Source organism: Pelodiscus sinensis, chromosome 10 (assembly GCF_052426305.1).
Source record: "Pelodiscus sinensis isolate ZL-2025 chromosome 10, ASM5242630v1, whole genome shotgun sequence".
Classification (NCBI taxonomy): domain Eukaryota; kingdom Metazoa; phylum Chordata; order Testudines; family Trionychidae; genus Pelodiscus; species Pelodiscus sinensis.
Window position 1 is genome coordinate 32250665 of NC_143061.1, and position 24411 is coordinate 32275075.

At 42.0% G+C, this 24411-nt stretch overlaps 1 protein-coding gene across 2 annotated transcripts in view; it reads left to right on the top strand.

Moving 5' to 3' along the window:
- PLSCR1 (phospholipid scramblase 1) overlaps nt 1-23458 on the top strand; it is a 36728-nt gene extending 13270 nt beyond the window's left edge. Inside the window, exons 3-9 of one of the 2 annotated variants that reach the window (XM_075937671.2) lie at nt 228-329; nt 6796-6959; nt 9544-9586; nt 11674-11894; nt 16654-16815; nt 17970-18131; nt 22479-23458. In XM_075937671.2, the coding sequence (XP_075793786.1) occupies nt 228-329; nt 6796-6959; nt 9544-9586; nt 11674-11894; nt 16654-16815; nt 17970-18131; nt 22479-22538 (914 nt within the window). In that variant the 3' untranslated portion in view covers nt 22539-23458. The remainder of the gene's footprint in view (nt 1-227; nt 330-6795; nt 6960-9543; nt 9587-11673; nt 11895-16653; nt 16816-17969; nt 18132-22478) is intronic. The other variant, XM_075937672.2, reaches the window with a different exon arrangement.
- The last annotated feature ends 953 nt before the right edge of the window (nt 23459-24411 follow it).

The following is a 24411-nucleotide window of genomic DNA, read 5'->3' on the forward strand; positions in this document are numbered from 1 at the left end:
GAAAGCCCTATGGTTAAAATGGCCATCAGAGATTTCTTGCGCAAGAGAGTGTCTACACTGGCATATGGATACTCTTGCACAAAAGCACATCTCTTGCGCAAAAGCACATGCCAGTGTAGACGCTCTCTTCTGGAAGAGTTTTTGCACAAGAACTCTTCCACAAAAGAGTTCTTGCGCAAGAAGCTGCCAGTGTAGACGTAGCCTGAGTATTTGTTTGTTTCTTCTAGCAAATAAAGCTGCTGAATTTCCAAAACCCACTCATCCTTCAAATTATGCAGGAAATCAAGTTCCTTACGGATATCCTCAGTATGCACCTCAAACTTTCCAAAGTAAGTTATTTGACTATGATCTGACATACAAATTAACCGATCAGTTTTGTCCTCAGAAAAAATAGTTTGGGTTCCATGACGGCAGCTACATGTGAACTAATTCCTCTGCTATTAATCTTCTAGGATTAAATTTTTAGACTGTACTTTGTAGGAAAGATTAGGCTACTTCTATACTGGTACGTTCTCATGCAAAAACTCTTTTGCATAAGAATTCTTCTGCAATAACTCTTCCAGAAGAGAGCGTCTACACTGGCATGTGCTTTTGTGCAAGAGATGTGCTTTTGCGCGAGAGCATCCATGCCAGTGTAGATGCTCTCTTTCTCAAGAAAGATCTGATGGCCATTTTAACCATAGAAAGTCATGGTTGCGCAAGAAAGTCATGTTGCCTGTCTACACTGGCCTCATGCACAAGAACAATTGTGCAAAGGGGCTTATTCCTGAGCAGGAGCATCAGAGTTCTTGCACAAGAAGCCCTGATTTCATACATTAGAACGTCAGTTTATTTGCGCAAGAACACGTGGCCAGTGTAGACAGGCAGCAAGTTTTTGCGCAAGAGCGGCCAATTTTGCACGAGATCGCGCCAGTGTAGACACAGCTTCAGTGTTTTTCCTTTATTTGGTATTAGTGTAATAACATGCTACTCTAATCTATAAAGGAAAATCAAATAGAATCTCCTGTCTGTAGGAAAACCCTGTTGTAGGGGAGATGGCAAGGCCGATGGTGCAGTTGTAGAAGTAGCTTATGCATGGCTAGGGTGAACAGATGTTTGATTTTTCAACTGGAACTCCCAACCAAAAAGGGACCCTGAGCCGTTGATTGTCCAGTTGGCAGATCTGCGCAGCAGGACTGTCAGGCTTGTGCACAGCTTCCATGAAGCAGCAGCATGGTTTTTGGTTCCTTGGCTTAAGGGTGGTTGGAGGGTACATGTTTTGTCTTATTCCCTATCTGCAGGCATTGGCTGGGTCAGGCAGGGGACAAACTAGCACCATTCACGAGCACTCAGCCGGCTACTGTTGAGGGGTTGTTGAGGCATGTATCTCTCCTGCTGCTGTCAGACTTTTTCTCCTCCTGTCGCTTCTCGCTGGGGCTGCTGGGCTCAAGCTTCGGTATGTGCCCTGTGGCAAACCTCAGTCTGTTGTCCCATCATCGGCATCCAGGAGTCCAAGGTATATGTATTCTTGGCCTCAAGTGCTGGGAATAGGGCTGTACCCCCATCCCTGCATCCCTCTCCATCCCACCCCTCATACCATCGACTTCCTATCCCATCCCCCACACCTCATCCTCCAATCCCTGCATCCCTCCCTGTCCCAGTCTCCCTGCTCCCACCCCTTCTTATCTCAGCCCTACACCACTTGCAGCTCTCTCCACCCTCCGAGCCACCATCCCTCTGTTCTTCATCCTCCCACAACCCTGCACCCATTCACCTCCATACACTGCTGCTCTCCCATTATGTCAAAATATCTTCATATCCTCAGGCATGTGTTGATTTCTGTCTTCCCTGCGTCCTCTCCCACCCCTCATACCTCTCCCAAACTCCTTCCTCTCTCCTCTGCCTCCTCTTGCTCCCACCTGCTCTCATCCTTGGCTTCTTTTTATGTGTGTAAGAGACTCTCTTTATATGGGGAAGTGCATATGAGTGTACCTGTGTGAATAAAATTTGTATCCTAAATCCGATTTTATTCCTTTTGCTGGTTTACACGTAAAAATATTATGACAGTTTAGTATAGTGTTTAATAGCTCTCCTTGAGATGAAGGGTATTTGAATCACAGATTCCATCTCCCACATTCAAACTGTTGCAGCTCGTGGCTGCCTCTTGGTGCCCTTTTTCCTTGTAGTGAAAATGAACAGGTGAACAGGAGAGAGGAGGAAAGAAGGGGGACGGGAAGTGGAGCAAGCAGGAGTGTAGCCTTAGGGTAGGGGACAGGGCAAAGGAGTTTGATTTTCTGGAATTAGAAAGTTGACAACCCTATATAGCAGCTCTTACTTTTAAACTCTTCATCTTAGTTGATAGTCTCTCTTAAAATCAAAGTATTTTATTAGTTTTCTTCAGCAATTCAGAACTGGAGTTAAAAATGGGAAAATCATAGTACTTTTACAGTCTTAGCTTCTTTCTGTCTGAATATCCTTCTGTTTTTTCGTTCTTTGGCTAGGTCTATACTGCAGGTTTAAATTAGAAAAAGATACACAATTTGCGGCACACAAATTGTGTATCTTTTTCCGATTTACTTTCAAAAGAGGCTTTTTCAAAATTTGGCGCGTGTACACAGTGCCACATTTCAAAAGAAAGTGCTCTTTTAACATATCCCTTATTCCTCGTAGAATGAGGTTTACAGGGATGGTGAAAGAGTGTGTCCGTTTTTTTGAAAATTTTTTGAAATAATGCCACGTTCCTTGGACATGGCATTGCATTTTTGGGATACCTAAGGTAATCTAGACGTAGCCATTGTTGCCCTTTCTTCCAGACTGTCCCTCTTTGCTGAGTGACCTCTCTCTGTACATTCAAATCTTTCCTCCAGAACTCACTACTTAAAATAACCAAAACAAAACCAAAACCAAAAAAACCTTTAAGTCCGTGGTCCCCAACCACTGGAGGTTGCCGGGCGCCAGGGGGCGTGGCCGTTCACCCGCCGAGCACCAGAGGGCAGAGACACTTGCGCGCCCGGGGCCGGAGCTCGCTCTTCCCCCCTCTCCCTCCAAGTGCCGCGAGCCCGGAGCCGGAGCTTCCCTTCCCCCCAAGTGCCACGCGCCTGGGGCCGGCGCCCCCTCCAAGCGTCGTGCTCTCTGGGCCGGCGGCCCCTCCAAGAGCCATGCGCCCAGAGCTCGGGCAGCCAATCTGCAGCGCTCCCGGGGCCGGCGCTCACCTTGAGTCATGCCGGGACCGGCACCGGCACCATGCATGTGCCACGTGCCCAGGGCCAGGCCAGCCCCGAGCACTTGGCGAGCGCACACAAATGCCCCCGCGGGCACCGTGTTGGGGACCACTGCTTTAAGTAGTACTTGCTGAAATCTGAATTTTTGACATTTTTATTTATCTTTTTTAAATGTAAGAAAGCCTCAACTTGAACCCTCACACTCAATGATATTGTGTGTAGCTTAGGTATGGAGTTATATTTATCCTGTATTTGCCTGTGCTTTTTACCTTTTGGATTTTATGTGCTCTGTGGCAGAGCAACATTTGCTTTTACATTCTGTAAACACCATATGCGTCTGGCAAATGACATGATTATGCATTATGAGACTAAAAAAAGGGTATTCGTTTTAGAACAAGAAAAATTAAATTCTGAGTTCAAGGTAGTTGATCTTCCACTTTTTGAGCCTGATACTAAGTACACACATTATCATAGTCGTAATCGCTAAGAATCTTCTCTATAGATTGTAATTATTTGCTATCAGATGTACTATAATCCACAAGTTCACTGGAAAAGATGCCATTTTCAAGTTGTATAAAAAGATGTGCAAAACATTTATGGTGGATCAGCTGCCACGAAGGCTGTGTTTGTGCAAAATATCTTTTGCAAACTCTGCAGTGCATGAATAGCTCTGCATGAACATCCTTCATAGTTTCAGTATAATGCTTGTTTCATTGTAGAAGAGGCAGCTTAAACTTTTACTTTCTGTAGGTGGAGGAACTTGTATCAGCTTGATGTTAGATTCATGTTAAAATTGAATGTTGTTTAGTTCTTAGATGTAACTTTCATGAACATTGTACACATTTGCTCAATTTTATCTTTATAAATAAATCTTTATATACTATCAGCATTGCTATGAATAACACATTCATAGCAGTGTAGAATCTGTAGTGTAGAATTTACATTATAGATAGAGAGATCTTAATTCAAGAACATAAATATATACTGTGTGCGCCATCTAGTGGGCCTATCACAGTGTTAATAGTTAAAGAGCATGAATTGAATCTGATTTTATACTGAGTTCTGTATAGGCAAAAACATTGGAGATTGTACATTTAATATAACTGAAATCACTATTCAGTTGTTTAATTCTTTCCGCATATGTATGTACAGTATGACAGACTTCTTGACCCTCTTTATTTAGACAAAACTAAATATATGGGAGTCTAGTATGGGTACGTCCACACTGCGTGACTATTTTGGGATGCCAGAGGTCTTAACAAGCCACCTGTTATTTCAAAATATTTTCAAAATAACAGGCCCGCATTTTTGCCATCCCTGTAACTCTTGTTCCACGAGAGTTAAGGAATGTCTCGGAATAGTGCATTTTTTCAAAATTTGGCACTGTGTAGGTGTGCCAAATTTCAAAATAGAATCAAAATAAGATACACAATTTGCAAATTGCCTATCTTATTTCAAGTTTAGGATGGTAGATGCACCCTAAGTGCCCCATACTTTTTTATCTTGAAAACTGCAGATTGACTTTTATAGACACATACTATCTCTAAAATAAATGCAAATAAATAACTATAGACCATCTTTTTCTAAAAGTTCTCAAAGCAGCTATTCACAACATGGCAATCTTACATCCATTTATCAATTACTTTTCCGTGTTCAAATCTACTCTATTTTCATTTGCTGTATTTTCTTTTCATATTGGTGTAAAATATCTGGTTCTAACAATAATAAACAACATGTAACTATTGTATAGATGTCAAATGGATTTACAAAGGAGGTCAGTATCAACCCAATTTTACTGGTAGGGAGGTGAAGTTGCTTACCTAAGGTCAAGCCATGCCAGTTGCAGAGGTAGAGATAGAAACTAGATTTTTTTTTTTTTTTAGTCCCTCTCAGTACTCTGTCTTCTGGTGGCTTCCCTGTAAATCCTGTTTACAGTTTATGACTGTGTACACATAAGTAGTATTGTTTTAAGTATGCCAGTATAGATGGAGCCACACAGTGTACCAATACAGATTGTTGATAAAACAAGCACTGCTACAAGCTAAGAAGCAGTTTTTCAGAAAAGGACCTGGGGATTACAGAGGATGAGATGCTGGATATGAGTCAACAATGTGCCCTTGTAACCAAGTAGGCTAATGGCATATTGGGGTGCATTAGTAGGAACATTGCCCATAGATCTGGAGAAGTGATTATACCCCTTTATTTGACAATGGTGAGGCCACACCTGGAGTATTGTGTCCAATTCTGGACACCCTCCCCGCCCCCAATTGAGAGAGGATGTGGACACATTGGAACGAGTCCGGTGGAGGACAACAAAAATTATTAGGGGGCTAGAGCACATGACTTACAAGGAGGGATTTGGGTTTTAGTCTACAAAAGAGAAGAATGAGGAGAGGATTTGATAGCCTTCAGCTACCTGAAGGAGGGTTTCAAAGAGGATGGGGAGAGGCTATTCTCAGTGGTGACAGATGACAGAATGAGGAGCAATTGTCTCAGGTTGCAATGTAAGAGGTCTAGGTTGGATATTAGGAAAAACTGTTTCATTAGGAGGGTGGTGAAGCACTGGAATTGGTTACTCAGGGAGCTGGTAAAATCGCCATCCTTAGAGGTTTGTAAGTCCCTGCTTGACAAAGTACTGGTTGGGATGATTTAGTTGGTATTGGACTCTGACTTCCTGAGGTCTCTGTTGTTCTGTGATATTATGACTGGGACAGAGAGAATCAGCTTTGTAGAATGGAGTGGGAATAATGCCCTTTATATGCTCCAAACATCCAGAAGAAAGGTAAGGAGAAAAGGAGTTACTGTGTCAGTCGAAGAGCCACAAAATAATAGTTAAGCAGTGTCTTGGACATTAATGTGATGTTTGAGGCCTGGAGTTGGAATGGTTGAAGTATTTCATTATTGGAATGTGAAAGTAGCAAGAGTGGTGGTATCTGTTTGTAGCTTTGTGATATCTGTCTATTTACTTTGCTATTGTAGTGAGTGGGTTTCCAGCTTTCAGAGGTTGAGGATCACTGAACTGAATTATGGGTGAGCTTGGAAGGATTAGATTGTTATAATTAAACATCAGTTTCACCATACACACACTAACTGATGAAGAAATATTTCCATGTATAATAATAGAAATGCAGAGATAAGCAAAGTAAGAAAAATGCTTCTTGAGAACTTCTTGAAGTATGATTTAAGGATATTTACTCTGAATATTTTGATGTGAAGTTTTCAATTTGTGTTTTAATGGTATAAAACTTTTACTTTTAGATCTCAAAATCTACTGTCATTTAAATAATTATCTAACCTCTCCCGAGTGTCCCACAACTACCAAAAATTTAAGTAGAATGAAATAAAAAAGCTACAGTCCATAATTTTGCATAACTGTGAAAATGCAAAGTAATAATTGTAAAATGCTTAAACTAAATGCCACTATTGTTGACATTATAATCGATTTCTGACCAACCTAATTATGTAATGTAGTTTCAATATGAGGCTTTAATAGTTGTAAATGGTTGAACTTCAGAAGTGCATTTATTGAAACTATGCTTTTAATGTCTAACTGTCAGAATTTTGTGTTTTCTTTGTTTCTCTTCCCACAAACTAGATGCTCCTGGACAACCTAATTATGCCTTACAGGGTTACCCAGCAGGAGCTTCATATGGACCTCTAGTCCAAAATCAACCTTCTGGGCCCAGTGGTGGGGCAGCTTGGATGCCAGCACCTCCTCCCCCTCTTAATTGTCCACCTGGATTAGAATACCTAACTCAGGTACCTATGTTCCTCTACATTTTAAGGCCCTAAAAAATAGAAAGCTAATAGGTATAGCAGGGCTCGACAAACTATAGAATCTACTCGCCCGCGGTGAGTAGATTTCAGCCGTGCACCCCGATTACCAGCGGCGTGCGCATGCGCAATGCAGCTCTTGCGCATGCACATGTGCAGTGCGGGGCTGGCAAGTGGCTTTCACCGCCGTTTGTCAAGCCCTGGGTATCGGAGTACTTAGGTACCCTTTTATCTACTCTGAGAAATCAGGTGGCTTTGATTAGCACTGGAGAATCAGAGCCATTTATATTTTGGTCAGAGATTAAAAATGTATCTCAGGACCATCGTAATTGAAGCATACTACCATGTTATGGCTGCACAGTGGCTCATTTTGAAAAGAACTTTTGGTCACAGTTTTACAGCAAGAAAGTGTTTGTGGTAATGCAATATCTTCTATTGGACCAACTTCTGGTGGTGAGAGAAACAAGCTTTATCTCACCCACCTTGTGTGTTTCATACCCCGGGGCTGGCATGGTTGCAACAACACTGCATAATCCCAGTTTTAGCAGATGTGTCCACCACTAATTGACATCTTACTTGGCAGTGTTAGCTGAAAATTTAAGATTAAATGAGACTGGGCACTGTTCTACTGTACTTTTTTTTGTTTGTTTGTACCAGAAATAGTGAATCCAAGTAGTGGTAGTATGGTGTGGCAAAAACTTATATTACAGTATGGCCATCAGTAGGACATCAGACTTCATGATTTTCAACATGGTACTTTTTCTGAGCACTAGCATTCATTCTTCTTCGAGAGACGTCTCTGCAGGGAATGCTCCACAGCAGGTGTCGGTATATTCCAGTGCCGCAGAGTGGATTCTTCTTACCAATGCATTAGGGCCTCACATGCACAGTGCGTGAGGCGCATGGTGCCATTCAGCACTATCCTGCCTCCTTCCTTCAGGTCCTCCATACTGAGCCCAGCTCAAGACAGTGCTTTTCGTTCCTCATTAGTTCTCTGTAGATAGATAGATTAGTTAATTCCAAGTTCATTTCCCTAGTTCTTCATTAGGTTCTTAACAAAACCCCTGCTCCAAAATACGCTGTTCGCCTAAGTTGGTTCTTCTGCCATTTAAGCTCACCAGGTTTTAAACGCTACACGGATTGTCACAATGCAGTGCCGGCTTCAGATGGCCACACTAAATGTGTCAAGTGTCTTGGGGACTCCCATGTTCAAAGGGACTGAACACACTGCGCTAAACTTAAGAAGTGGCTGCGGAGAGTCAAACACCTCTGTTTAAAAATGCTCAGTCCTGGGCTCTCAGCAGATTAATGATAAGGGGGGCAAACCAAAGAAATCCCTGAAGAAATGGGCCTCCTCTCTCCCACAAGATCTACACTCACCTAAATGGCCTTTGACTGAGAGGCATGTGACAAAAGCTGGCAAATCATGCCTCAGCACATATGATAAGCCAAGCACCTCTTAGCAGTTTGAACATTTCATTAGCGATTTACAGTCAGGCCCTACTCAATAGCTGAGGGCAAGAAATTGCATTTCCACACACTTGTTTTAGCCTGAGGCCCGTCTGCATGCTTGCCAGCACCTGACTTTAACAGGGCCTAGACTTCTTAGCTAGACTTATGTCAAGCCAGGGAAGGTCGTGCAGACTCCTCCACAGCCCATGCACACTCCATAAGAGTGGTCGCCACTTTGGTCACTTACCTGAGGAAGGTTCCCATCAACGACATATGTGTTGCTGCTACATGGACATCAGAACAATCTTTTTCCAGACACTATGCACTTTCTACCGGCCCTCTTCACCTTACGAGGGTAGCAAAGGCCACACTAAAGACAGCTTACCTTCCTGATCTGAAGTGCCTACCTCCGTAAGACAAATTGCTTTGCAGTCATTAGCTGTGGAGCACCCCTCAGGATCATTTCTCTTGAAGAAGAGGAGGTTAATCACCTTACTGTAGCTGACTTCTTCAAGATGAGCGTCCCTGGCGGTGCTCCACTACTTTCCCTTCCTCCCCTCTACTTAAGACCAAAACCAAAAAAACCCACATCAGGTTCTGGATAGAGAAGGAACTGAAGGGAGGATGGCCGTGCATGCGCAGTATTGTCGAATGGTACCGCACGCCACACACACACCGCGCATGCGTGGGCCAAATGCACTTCTAAGAAGAATCCGCTCTGCGGCGCTGGGACGCACCGACACCTGGTGTGGACCATCTCCTGCAGGGACGCTCATCTCAAAGAACATCATCTACAGCCAAGGTGAGTAACTTCCTCTCCCCTTCTCCATCTCCAAGTATTTCCAAATAATATAGGACACAATAGAGCAGCTTGCAAAATTGGTATCTTAGTGTTTGAATGATCTTGTTGATCATCACGAGTGAACATGTGAGTGAGACACTATTTCTATAGCGTAATTATGTAGATTATCTAACATAATTATGAATTGATCCATAATTTTGCAGCCTGAAATCAAATTTTTGAAAACGGATATCCTTGTTGATTTTATTTTAAAAATTTAATTATAACTTTCATTTATTGACTTCCTTTCTAATCTGTTTTTAACCACTGTAACAGATTGACCAGATATTAATTCATCAGCAGATTGAGCTTCTGGAAGGTATATATCATGCCATATTATTAAATGGAAGATTATTATACTGTAAATATATTAAATGACCGATCCTATTTGAAGACTGTTAAAAAGTAATCTTATTTAATTATAACAGTTCATTTCTTTATTGCATTTTAAAGACAGGGTCTTTATCAGAACCCTAACATAATATATTTTGGGAAGGAGAGTTGGGGTGGCACAGATTCTTAAAATATTGCTTGTTTGAGTATCTCAGACTTAAAATATTTATTTGAGCTTTTAAAATACAAATTGATATGTAAAAATGTGACATTTTCTAATTTAAAAGTGTAATCATTTTACATTTAAGCTCGCTTATTCATGTGATTTCAACTATCATCTTTACAGATCTCCCTCTCTACTTCTGACCTGTCTAATTCCATCTAATTCAACATCTTGACCTAACTTTCTGATATCTCCTCCTGGAACTTTCATGACTGACTGACTGATCTTTTCTCCCAAACTCTTTCCACTCTGCTTACTCTTTGCCTTATTTGGCAACATCCTAAACCTGATGGCACTCATGCGTTTAATATTGATGTTGTTGCCTTCTCCCTCTATAACCAGGCTATACCCACATTTTGCAGCTTCCCGCCCCATAACATTTCTAAGATCCATTTCTCTTTTTTTCAGGCTCTCATCATTTCCTATCTCAGTTATTGTTTTTAACACTTCTTTTTCTTACTGTCAGGCCCATTTACAACTCTGTCCCTCTTTAGCAATCTACTTTTGTTTCTTATTGCATTGCTTCCCACTGCCACATCCACTGTGAGGGTGGTGTCTGTCTTGTCTGCTCATTTGCCATTGCTCTCACAAACATCTCTGTTGCGTCTCACTCATGGAACACCCTCTCTGAACTGATTATAAGGCCTTCTCCATCCTGCAATACCGTAAATCTCACCTGGATCAGAATATCTAAAGAACGCGCAATTCAAATTAAGGATGTTAAGAAGCAGGTAATTTGCTAATCATGTAGTTGATTCCATACAATTTCTAATGACTACACAATTAGTTGATAAGGGAGGCACTCTGTCCCAGCTCGTGCCAGGTCCTGGAGCTACCCTTACTGCGGCTTTGCAGTTTAAATGTAGTAGGAGCCGGGTGCACAGGCAGCCTGGCTCCTGGTATATTTAAACTGCAGAGCCGCAATGGGGGTCACTCCCAGGACCAGCATGAGCTGGGACTCCAGGACAGCTGTGGCTCTGCCTCCCCTGCTGCCTCCCCGCACTACACTGTGGACACGATGCTGGGGGTAGCAGGCTTTTAAAAGGCAGTAAGCAGTGAAAGCAAGTAGTCGAGTAGTCACTTAGCTACCTGATAAGCCTAGGCTTGTGGAGTAGTCGGCTACTCGACTAGTGGCTTAATCCCTAATTCAAATTAGTTTGAAGAGCAAATTGGAGTAGTTAGCAATTTATTCATAAGGAAAAAAAATACAATTACAAATAATGTATGTCTCTCTTATATTTCTTCCTGCTTGTATGTTTATAATGTTATTAGATGGTAATGTCTTCAGGGGTAGGTCCGTGTTTTTCTATGCGTATGTCTACACTTTCAACCTCTTTCGAGAGAGGGATGCAAATGAAGACATTCGAAATGGCAAATGAAGCCGGGATTTAAATATCCCACGCTTCATTTCATATTCGTGTTATGGCACTATTTCAAAATACCGTTATTTCAAAATAACAGATGCTGTTAAGACGCAGTTATTTCGAGAGAAAACCCTTCTCTCAAAATAACCCTTATTCCTCATACAATGAGGTTTACCAATTATTTCGAGAGAAGGGTTTTCTCTCGAAATAACCGTGTCTATTTTGAAATAGTGCTGTTTCGAAATAGTTCCATAACTTGAATATGCAAATGAAGCACAGGATATTTAATTCCTGGCTTCATTTGCAATTTCGAATGTCTTCATTTGCATCCCTCTCTTGAAAGAGGGTGCAAGAGTAGACATACCCTATATGTTTATATAAGAATTAGTACAGGTGAGTCCCTGATGATGATAGGGAGCTGTGCTATGTCTATTAATACTTGTAATTAGTGAATCAACTAAACACCTTTTTAATGTTAATTTTCAGCTCTTATCGGTTTTGAAACTAACAATAAATATGAACTCAAAAACAGCTTGGGGCAAAGAGTGTATTTTGCAGCAGAGGAAAATGACTGTTGTACTCGAAATTGTTGTGGACCGTCACGACCTTTTACCATTAAGATTGTTGACAATATGGGTCAAGAAGTAATAACATTGCAGAGACCTCTCAGGTGCTCTTCATGTTGTTTTCCTTGCTGCTTGCAAGAGGTGAGACATTCTTTTCTCTTTCCTGCACCTTTAAAAGTTTCCAGAGATTTTCTTTTGTGTCAAGAGGTGAGATGGAACAAAATAAGTTCTTCGTAATTTTTTTTGTTTGTTTTTGTTCTTTGAGGGTTTTTGGAAATGTCTCATGACTTTTGTCTGCTCTTTGACAAAATTTCTTGACATTTTGCTATGGACTCTGCTATATTCTTCCTGGAAGTGGCCTAAATTCCTAAAAACATAAGTGATATCCCTGGAAAGTGGGTACTCAACACTAATTAGAAATGGACCCTAATGAGGCACCAACTTAATTCAAAATCTTGATTATTATAAATAAACTTAGCTTTTTGAATATTGATAAGTAAAGGAAGACAAGAAATTACCAGGTTCATAAACCATTGACCTGACACTCATTGTAGGGATTTGACTCTACTAATTGATGTATAGTTGTTGCCTTATCTTTTTAATGATTGATAATAATTGTATTTATTGCCAGTAGGTTTCTTGTCCCAGAATCAGGCTTCACAGAACTAAAACTTACAAGTTCATTATCTTATAGAGAATCCCAAGGTGTATGGCAAAGTACAATGAGGACAAAGCTAATCCTTAGCCACTTATCTTTATGGATTATTTTAATAAAAGAAAGTGCCAAACCACATAAACAAGTAGTAGTAATACAGTAGTAATACAGTATTAGGGATATTTTTAATGTCATTCTTGCACAGGGGTGGGCAATAAAAAACCCACAACCTGCAGGGTTAGTTCCTGGTGGGTCACTACCACTATGTGTATCTGCGCCTCAGCAGATACTGCCATTCATGGCTAGTGCAAGTGGCAGGAAGCACCACGGACCGGGACGCCACTTCCCACGGCTCACATTGGCTGTGAAAGGCGTTTTGCGGCCAACCAGAGCTGTGATCCTCCGATACCTGCAGAGGCACAGGTAAGCATGGAGGTGGGGGCCTGCCAGGAACTAACCCTACAGACTGGATCTGGCCCATGGGCTGGAATTTTCCCACCCCTGTTCTTGCATATGATTATATACTTACACCCTTGGGGACCTTGTGATCAGAGACATGCCAAATGAATCCGATGTTCCAGAACCACAACGGTCACTCATCAACTCTTCATCTCTTTCAGTTATGAGTGATGGAAAGCTTACCCCTACCTACACGATGGCATTGTTATTATAGAGCCAGAGCACTATCATGAACACTCAATCAGATGCCCACCCTTCCATGTCCAAATCTTACTCCTTGCCTTCCTAATATTGGAGGGCCTTATCCTTGTAGGTAGACATATTAATGTCTTTTAGCTCATTATCATGTATGTCACCTATTGCTAAAGCAAGTTTGTTTAACATCTATCACTGATTCTATCCTATGTACCCAATCCCAATATCAGTTCGTTCAGCATTCCTTTGGCTGTCTGGTGTCAGTATTTACCATCTCCTTCTCTTGGGCAAGCTATTCTCAGTTCCACAAAATCTAGGGTAACTGTTGGGCCATTTTATCTGGGCTCAAGGTCATAGGCCTGTGACCAGGTGTCTGGGATAGGTCCACTGAAAATGGCACACTCAGTGCATACTGAAATAAATAGGACACATGGTATCCCAAAACAGGAGGTTTATTTTATAATTAGATTCACCAAGCCAGTAACAAAAGAGCTGCTTTCAGTACCGTACTGGTTAAACAGAAGCCAAACACAGTCCCCTTTAGGCATTCCAGCCCTGGCTCCCTTTCAGACAACCCAATCTAATATAGTGAGAGGTTATTGAAAACCCATTTCTCCATATACAGTAAAACTCCATTAGTCTGGCATCCAATGCTCCGGGACTCCTGATGGTCTGGCACCATCAGGAACCCGGAAGTGCTGGGGCAGCCAGATAGGCTTCCCCCATTCAGCTGCTGCAGAAACTGACCAGCAGCTGAATTGGGGAAGCCGGGAGCAGAGCAGCTGGGGTGCTGCCCGGTTGGTCTCCTAGTGCTGCCCCTCGGAGCTGCGGGACCAACCCGGCAGCACTCCAGCTGCTCTTGGGGACGCCTGGGGCAGAGCAGCTGGAGTGCTACGGGGTTGGTCCCGCAGCGCCAAAGGACAGTGCTGCGGGACCAACCCAGCAGGACTCCAGCTGCTCTGCCCCAGGGGTCCCCGATTCAGCCGCTGCTGAAACAGATCAGCGGCTGATTCCAGGAAGCCCGGGGCAGAGCTGCTCTGCCCCGGGCTTCCTGGAATCAGCCGCTGATCTGTTTCAGCAGTGGCTGACTTGGGGACCCCTGGGGCAGAGCAGCTGGGGTGCTGCCGGGTTGGTCCCGCAGCGCCGAGGGGCGGCGCTACAGGACCAGCCCGGCAGCACCCCAGCTGCTTTGCCCCAGGTGTCGGGATTCAGCCGCTGCTGAAACTGAACAGCAGCGTCAGTTTCAGCAGCGGCTGAATCGGGGACCCCTGGGGCAGAGCAGCTGGGGTGCTGCCGGGTTGGTCCCGCAGCCCGGAGGGGCAGCGCTAGGGGACCAACCGGGCAGTACCCCAGCTGCTCTGTCCCAGGCGTCCCCAAGAGCAGCTGGAGTGCTGCTGGGTTGGTGCCGTAGCACCGCCCCTTGGCGCTGCGGGACCAACCCACCAGCACCCCAGCTGCTCTATTGCAGGCATCCCCGATTCAGCTGCTGCTGAAACTGACCAGCAGCGGCTGAATCAGGGACGCCTGGGGCAGAGCCGGACTATCGTAAGGGGGGGCTATGAGGTGTCTGGGGTGGCATCCCCTCCCACCCCCCTCCAGACCCCTCATAGCCCCCCCCTTCTGATAGTCCGGCATATCTGATAATCCGGCACCCCCTGGGTCCTAAAGGTGCCGGATTATCAGAAGTTTACTGTATGAGGTTCTTTCTAATCCCAAAGAATTAGACACATACCACCAAGTTAGTATGAATCTCAGTTGTTACTCAAATATCATGTTTGAAAGCTGACTTCCCCCGAGCACTGGCTCCCCTCTCCGCACCCCGGCACTGCTGCTTCTACCAGAGGCAGCATTGCAAGGCAGTAGGCAGAGCTAGTCTGTGTAGAGAGCTGCTGATACAGAGGCAGCAGCGTGACATGGCAGGGGGCTCCCTGTTAGTGAGGCTGGAGCACACTGGCTGCTGGCCCTACCTCTGGGGACTATTGTAGTTGTAAAACTGCTACAATCTGATGTGATTACATGATTATTCAGTTACTCTCTATCTAACATCCCTACCCCAAAGCAGGGTAAACTACGGCATTAGTAACAGAGCCCTCGGTCCTCATTCTGCAGATCCCAGCAACAGTTCCCATTGTGTCCATCAAAACCACCAAGGAAAGGTTTATAGTTCTACCAGTGGTGCTTATCAACCTCACTCTGGCTGGCCCCACAGCAGGTACAAGTGTAAAGGAAGCAGCTTTGGCAGGGCAGTCAAGAACCCAGTTGGACCACCAGCGGCACCATCCATTTTTGGTTGACCAACCACCTTTATTCATTTAAACAAGCTTAGGCTGGGATCATCTCTGACCGATGGGTCCTTGAGACTATAAGTAAGGGTATCCTATGCCGTTTTAGGCTCTTATAATTCCCTCCCCACACCTCTTCAGGTACCTTTCTTACAGCATAGTTCTACAAGAATTTGATTTCCTGCTATAATTGGGAGTGATAAAAGAGGTTCTTCAAAAATTCAGAGCAGGGTTTCTATTTCTATTCCTGCTTGATACTAAAGAAGTTTAGGATGGTAAACCTAGCTTTCATTGTCCCCATATTGGATCCCATGGACTGGTTCATGACTCTTGACCTGCAAGATGCTTGCCTTCACATTTCAGTACTCTCAGCATACAGAATATTAATGGGGTTTACAATATTATCAGTACAGGATAATAACGTCATTTTATCAGTACAGGATTCTACCCTTTCATCCTTTCATAGCCACAGTGTTTTACTGAGTCCTCACTGTAGTGGTGACAACATACATAAGGAAATAAGAAGTCCTATTATATCTGTGCTTGGCTGATATGAGACTCTTCTCCACAATCTTCTCCAAAGGTTCTAGTTAGAACACCTCAAACCATTTTACCTTGCTGTGCCTCATGAATCACAACAAATCAACTCTGACTGAAGTGGAACATAAAGGCTACGTCTAGACTGGCCCCAAATTCCGGAAAAGGGATGCAAAGCAGGTAAGTCAGCATAGGGAAATCCGCGGGGGATTTAAATATCCCCCGCGGATTTAAATAAACATGTCCGCCGCTTTTTTCCGGCTTGGGGAAAAGACGGAAAAAAAGCGTCTAGACTGGCGCAATCCTCCGGAATAAAGCCCTTTTCCGGAGGATCTCTTATTCCTACTTGAAAGCGGCGGACATGTTTATTTAAATCCGCGGGGGATATTTAAATCCCCCGCGGATTTCCCTATGCTGACTTACCTGCTTTGCATCCCTTTTCCGGAATTTGGGGCCAGTCTAGACGTAGCCAAAATGTATAGGAACAGTGTTAGACTCCAAGTTGGCAAAATCATATCTGCATCTATGGATGCAGCTATTCCAAATAATTAGATTTTGTTAGCGTAGGGGTATATGAACACCAAGAATAGAATTTGTTTGGACATCTTAAGGTGCTACAGTTTCTGTAGGGTAAGTACCCATCTCTTACATTACAGACTTTCTCTGTGCTGAAGATTATTTTACAAGCATGTAAAACACATTGGAATAATTAGGTAGACACATAACTTTTATCCTACTTATGTTTTGTTGTGTTTTTTTTTTTCTTTTAAAGCTTGAAGTTCAGGCCCCTCCAGGTACACCAGTTGGCTACATAAAACAAAACTGGCACCCTTGTCTACCTAAATTTACTGTTCAAAACGAAGCAAAAATGGATATATTTAAAATCATTGGTCCATGTGTTGTATGCAGCTGTTGTCAGGATGTTAATTTTGAGGTAGGCAACATTGTTTAAAGAATTTGTATTGCTCTTGTCTGTTCTTAATTAGTTGGTTTTCCTAATACTGTAGTTTAATATTTGTAGCTGGTCTTATTGTTACTAATGGACCATTTCCCACAAAACTAAGTTGAAATGTTATTACTGAATGCATTACATGTTTTGATAGTCCAACTGTGTGCATGAAAAATTTTCAAAACACTTATCCTTATAGATAACCCAGGTTCAATGATTGTCATAACAAATCAACTTTCAGATTATCAAATCATGAGATATTGAATGTATGGATAATATTCTGTCAGTTTCTCTTTCCATTAAAGTGAAGCTTTCTTTACCAGTTTGAAATTACTTTGAATTTATTACAGTTGTTTCACTGTTGGGGTGTTGACATTTGTTTAATGTTTATTGAAACAACAGTAGAAAATATCATTACATTATCTTATTTTAGGAAATGGTAGAAAAAATTGATTCACTATGTAATGTATACTTAAGTATTATTAAATAAGTAACTTTCTAGAGCCACTGACTTTATTATCAAGTAATTGATGTAAATCATCAAAATGGATCAGCATAAGGGGGTGATGTATTTTTGTTATAAATTATTTAATTTTGTACTGTGGATCAAACTATGCTTTAATGAATCCTGTTTTCATATTCCAGCTACTAGTTCATTCAAAAACATTTGATAGTTTATCCTAAGCAAGGGTTTGCAAGTTTGTTCTAAGCAAACTTATTTGCCATTATGTTTTATTTTACATAACTTTGAACACTGAAACCAGTTTCAAAAGACAATGTTGAATATAGCTTATGCCCTACTTTGGAAAATGATCATGTAATCTTTTAACTTCTATTTAGATACCTGCCCCTGGGTGAAGGAACCTTGATTTACAGCACTTCTAACAGTGTAGCCCTGCAAACCTCTCCATTACTTTGTTTCCATGTATAACCAGCATTGATATGAGCACAAAACATGCCGCGGATTTCAGCCCATAATTTAATGAAGTAGAGTCAACATTACCACAATTATTGAATAGCCATATGCTTCAGTATATCTAACAACCAATATAAATGTGAATATCCTAAAGTTTTTCAATTAACACACAACATCTTTTTATTATGAGTGGTAACATGTTTTTGTTTGTTTTTCAAACTAGGTAAAATCGATGGATGAAAGTTCTGTAGTTGGAAGAATTTCTAAGCAATGGACTGGATTTGTAAAAGAGGCGTTTACAGATGCTGATAATTTTGGAATCCAATTTCCACTGGATCTTGATGTTAAGATGAAAGCTGTCATGATTGGTGCTTGCTTCCTTATTGTAAGTCTACCAATTAACTAACTTTAAACAGTGAATATATGTTCTATTCATCTGTAAGTTAAAATCATATTAGGATATGACTTGATCCTGGATTTATTGAAGTTAACAATAGAGCTTCCATTGACTTGGAGAGTGTAGAATCAAGTGTCTAGGAAGCGTGACAAATTAATTATTTCAGATCATGGGATTACATTTAGAATTAGAATATATAAAAGCATAAAATTATATAGGAATATACTTATGTATTGCTGATATGCCTGTTCTTGTAAGGTTTCACACTTTTTCTATGCCATAAGGACATACCTCCAGTTATTATTTTATGGCTACTTTGAGGCTGCTTCAGAGCTGTTCCATTATTCAGAGCTGACATATACCATATAAAGAGCAGGACTCTTTGTCCATTCCATTGAAAACTACTGTCACCATGGCATGTTCTGGTTTCTGCTGGATGTTTACTATCAAACTTGAGTTTTCTGAAAATGGGAAGAAAACTAGAAGGAAGGAGAGAGGCATATACATCAGCTCAGGGATGGAAATGTCAACAGTCCCCTTCCTCTGTAGTAGCAATATTTAACACACCATTCTTCTTCAAGAGATGTCCCCGTGGGTGCTCCACATCAGGTCAGTGCGCCGCTGCCAAGCCCATTCTCTGGAGTCTTCACAGCAGTGACTCTGGGGCCACACATGCGCACGCCTCTTGTCACTCCCCCCTACTGTGCAGGATCGCTCATGCGCAAGTCCTCCCCCTAGTTCCTTCTCTACCGCCTCCAGTCACAGACGGACTTTGGTAGTGTCCCCAGCTTCAGCTCGCATTTTAGATGAGTGATCCCAGCTATATAGTTCTTACCTGTAGTTAGTTAGTTTTCCCTTTAACAGTTGTTTGTTCAAATTAAAAAAAATATTCCTTCAAGTTCTTTTTCCCTTAGTTAGATAGTGCTAGTATGTGCTATGCCCAGCTGTCCAGCTTTAAGTGCTGTTCCACATGTAAGGATCCTATTCCCATCTCAGATGCACACACGCTATGTGTCCGATGTCTTGGAGAGGCACATGTTGCACAGAAATGTCTTCACTGTGCTAAACTGAAGGCCAGAGCTTATTTTAAGCTTATTCTGCTTGAGAAGTCGTTAAGACCAGCTTCAGACCTGGGTCAGCAACCCAAGAAATCCCAAGTGCAAAAGGAGAAAAATTCCTCAAAGAAATGTGCTTCCTCCTTACCTTAGGAGGCTCCGGCTCCTAAACGTTTCTCTTCGATGCCAAGAGCTTATCCGGCACTGCTGGCACCACCACAAAAGCCGGTCATATCAAATCCTGCCCACAAGTTTCAAGTCGCCTGCCTCTGTCACAGCACCTGCCGGCAGTGATGTTACCTTGCCGGGACCAGCATTACTTTGCCAACACCGCAACCTGCCCCAGTGCCGAGAACAACTTCCAACACCATTATAGGCACTACCACAGCACCAACTACACTGCCTGCCCACTTAGTGCCGAGACATCGTACAGCACTCAAGTGGCGTCGGTGCAGCCGACTATGGCACCGACAACACCTGCGCAACAGTACACACAACACAGAGGTCTCCTGGTTTCTTCATCTTTCAATTCACCCATTTTGAGCACAACATTCTCCTGGTCCTCCAGCACCAAGACCAGATATAGCACTGGAAAAGTTTTCTCGTGACTCTTGTTCTCTCCTAACAACTCCCCTCCTACTGACTATTCTGTGTATTCAGCCAGGACTCATCTCCCACACTCCAGACACCGAAATATGCCATCCTGGTACAACAGCCCATGGATGCCACCAACCATGCCTTATCCACAATGACAGTATTAGAGCCCTTGGTACCCTTGCCAGAAACACCATCGATCTCACAAACAACCGACTGTACCTCAGTTGTCCCCTCCACCACAATTCCCATCTCCCCAAAGACTACGTGCAATACAAGGGGAGCAATCTGACCTCTCTCAGAATACCTCACCTGATACTAACAAATTGTCCTACCTAGATGAAGTCATGGTACCAACTGCTTCTTCCCACTACAGCAGATGATTTCTCAAATTTTCAAGATCTTTTAAAACAGTTATCAGACAACTAACATGAACTGACTGACATTTTATTAGCTCATACGACTTCTAAAATAGCTTTCCATTACGGAAAACAAAGCCATGATGGAACCAACAAAGACCATTGAGCAGTCGTCGCAGTGGCCACTTCAACATGCAAACAAGCTGTCAAAAAATATTATGTTCCTCCAAAAGGGTCTGCACCTAACTCTGGTAGAAGCAGCCGATCAGAGGAGCAAGCAGCAGTACTTTAGATCTACCCCAGCTGATTATGACAGTAAAAGGTTGGATCTCTTCAGTCGAAAAGTTTACAGGTCCTCTACCTGACAATATCGAGTGGCGTTACTCTGTAAATATGACCATAGAAATTATTCATAATTAAATGATTTTATTGCAGATATCCCTGAGGCAAAAAAGCAACAATTTAACGCTGTCATTACTAAGAGTCACATAATATCCAGGGCAGCAGTCCAAGCTGCCTTAGATGCTGCCAACACAGCTACTTGGTCTACCTCAACAGCCGTAGTCATGGGGAGGGCCTCATGGTTCAGTTCTGCAGCTTTCCTCCGAGAGAGCCAATCATCCATAGATGATCTTCCATTCAGCAGGCAGAAATTATTCACAGCCAACACTAATGAACTACTGCATTCCATGAAGGATTCTAGAGCAACGCTGCGATCTCTTGGCATTCACAATCCTGCAAATACAAGAACATGACAATTCAGGTATCAGCCATAACTGAGACAGATACCCTCAATATACTTATCAGTATAACAGACAAGAGCAACATCAACAGAACCACTCCAGAGGCAGGGGTCAATGATGCCAACTCTCTAACAGCTCTCAGCAATTACAACATTCTAATATGCAAATTTGAGTCATTCGCTGAGGGCTGTGAATACCTTTTGCCCATCCTGTTTGTCTTCATTGTGGGCACTTTAGCTTGGAGGCAGAATCACAGCTGTAATTCAGGAAGAGAATGTCTTGGTCTCTATAGTTCCTCTTGTTCTCTACCTTCTCAGTGTCTGGCAAAATCAACTAGGTTTCCTTCCAGGAGAAAACGCCAACATTTTATTTCAAATTTCTGCTTAACAATTCCATTTCCATCATTTTTCTTGAATTTCAGACAGTGTCCTTGGACTGCTCTGTTTTTTTTGGTCTTGTTTGTTTGTTTGTTTGTTTGTTTGTTTTTGATGCCTCTGCAGGCTCCAGAGTAAAACGTAGGCCACCTTTAAGAAACTTAAAGGAAAAAAAAGTCACACTTTGCTTTAATGAACATTTTCTTTTCTTCTAGTGCCTCCTTAATCATTTCTCTCTTTGGGAAGTTTAGTCACATTTATGATCTAAGCCCAGTATATGTGGGGTAACAGTTCAACTTCCCTGCACAGCAGAGGACCCTGCAAGGACTAGGGAACCTAGTGATACTGGACATAATACAGGCACTAATCTCAGCTGGTCTGTCTGGCTGCAGACTCCTTGCTTCTATCCTCCAGAGTAAAAAGAGAGAAGTTTAAAAAAACTGATGAAGATACAAAAAACCTGACGCCTGTGCATATCGAGAGCAGTACTTTAGAGTTGCAGCTGCTTCTCCCTTCCACATCAGAATCCAGTGTATCAGGTTGGACAGATCAGCAGACCCAGCACAAATAAGAAAGATGATGCTTAAATCTCAAGAATTTACACCAGCAGCCACATCCCCATCAGTGTAGTTCAGTCACTTGCTCCCCCTCCACCTCTCCTGGGAACACTGATGCAGGGCTTTGGACATTGCGTAGATGCTGCTGATGTTGGAGTGTGGTAAAGGGACTTCAGGCCTACACTCCTTCCCATGCTACCAGCTCTGTAGGAAGTCTGAAACAAACGGAAGGAACTCAAGACGCAGGGCATTCATCCCTGTTGCTAATGAATGCCTGATCTGATTGTCACCACTATTTATTCTACATATAAGACAAGGCATTATCAGTGCAAACAGGCTGAAGTGGGGAGGACAAAGAAATCATGAGAAAATGCTTCTCAGCATGATAGGATGTGATCTCAGCACATCTGCAACCGAGTCATTCTTTGTAATACTTATGAAAAGTAACAGATATGTGGGCATTACCTAAAAAAGTACCCTTTCAGGTGTAAACAGATAATTTTTCCCATTCTTAGAACAAAAAAAATCATAAAATGTCACTTTTAAAATCATAAACTAAAAAGCAGCTGTTTGTTTGGCTACTTTTATTTAGAAGACCGTAACTATGGTGTCTTAAGCTATCTAATTCTATGTTATTTTTCTTTGCTGCTTAGGATTTCATGTTTTTTGAACACACCGGGGACAAGGGCCAACGAGCAGGAGTGTGGCAGTAGAGTCTACAGTTGGACTAAAATGTGCTTACAGAGAAAAGTTTCATAGTGCTTTGTGCCCTTTTTCTAAAATACATTGCAAAAATCGAATATGTATAAAATGTGTCTGCGGCTTTTGCATATTGGTAGTTTCTATTCTATTTTATTGTTTTGATATTGCAAATACAGTTCTATATATCTGAATGAAATATAGATTAGGTTTGTATAAATACTGTGAAATGTATATGAATCTTCCCTGAGTGGAATTGAAATTAAAAACAAATTTCTTCATTCTTGTGAGCACTTTTGTAGTACTGAAACATTGAGAGCAATCCTCTGTCACTTGCACACTATCTACAGTTAAGAACATAATGGTCCTACTGGGTCAAACCACAGGTCCATTTAGCTTAGTATCCTGTATTCTGCTACATGCTCCAGAGGGAGTGAACAAAAATAAGTAAGCATCAAGTGATCCTTCTCCTGTCATCCATTTCCAGCCCCTGACAGGCAGAGGTTATTCCTACCCTTTCATTCCTACCCATTCTGGCTAATAAGTTTTGATGGACCTACCTACATGAATTTATCTAGTTCTTTTTGGAACCCTATTAATGTCCTGGTCTCCACAGCATTCTCTGGCAAGGAGTTCCACAGGTTGACGGTGTGCTGTGTGTGTGGGGGAAAACCCTTCCTTTTGTTTGTTTTAAACCTGTTGTCTATTAATTTCATTTGGTGACCCCTAGCATTTCCTAGTTAATCCTATGACAAGAGCAGATTTTTAATATTCAACTTTAGCAATGTTATTATATATAATTTGTTTCAGTTCTCTCTAATTTCTATATTTTGTTTAATTTTGATAATATATACCAGCATTTGTATTTGTAAAGATTTTGATTTAAAATATATATAATATAATATATAATTAAATAAAATTATATGAAAGCAAATATGTAGTTGAAAGGTCTATCTCTTCCACTGACTTCATCCATGTCTCCCAATCAATATGCAAATTTACCCAACAGAAATAGAGTGCCTCACTATAATTTCACGATGTGCTGCCTAGTGTCAGAGTGATACTAGCAAAAGTGATTCCTAGAGACCTTGTATACAGCTAGAAGTCTTTCAAAATTAATAGTTTACACAAGCAAGATTAAAGCTGACAAACTCTTTTTGAAGTTTCTCACTTACCTAGAACACAAGGGAACAAAAGAAGTCATACTAGGTCAGACCAAAGGTCCATCTAGCCCAGTATCCTGTCTGCCAACAGTGGCCAATACCAGAGAAAGGGAACACAACAGGTAATCCTCACATGATCCCTCTCCTATTACCCATTTCCAGACAAACAGAGTCTAGGGACACCATTCCTAGCCATCCTGGCTAATAGCCATTGATTGACCTAACCTCCATGACTCTATCTAGCTCACAAATCTATCTAAGGAGATTTTGGTGTCCTGGGTTAAAACTTATTGTAGTTATTGACATGCTACTTTTTAAGTATTTTAAAAGTTGGATCACATAGTGATCTTTAAACTCATCTTACTTGGATGAACTTTTGGTTCTTTGTAGTGTAATAAAAATTATTTCCTTATCTCTTGGTTCTGGTAATGCCATTTCTCTGTTTTCCAGCCACTGGCTGAGACAGTAGCCATCTAGAGTATCAGAAGATTTGAGAATTATTCATTTATTTTTAAATCCAGGAAATGAGTTATGGAAATAGGTTGAGATAGACATTAGGTCCCACGATGCTATTTGTATATAATCAGTTTTCAGAGTACAACTGTTTTGTCCTCCTTTTGACTATGGTTTATGAACATTATTGTTTTAACTGGCTACATAAATGAATACATTAGTCCATTCCCAGTCCCTAGTCTCATAAGCACAGACTTGCTTCTGTGCCCCA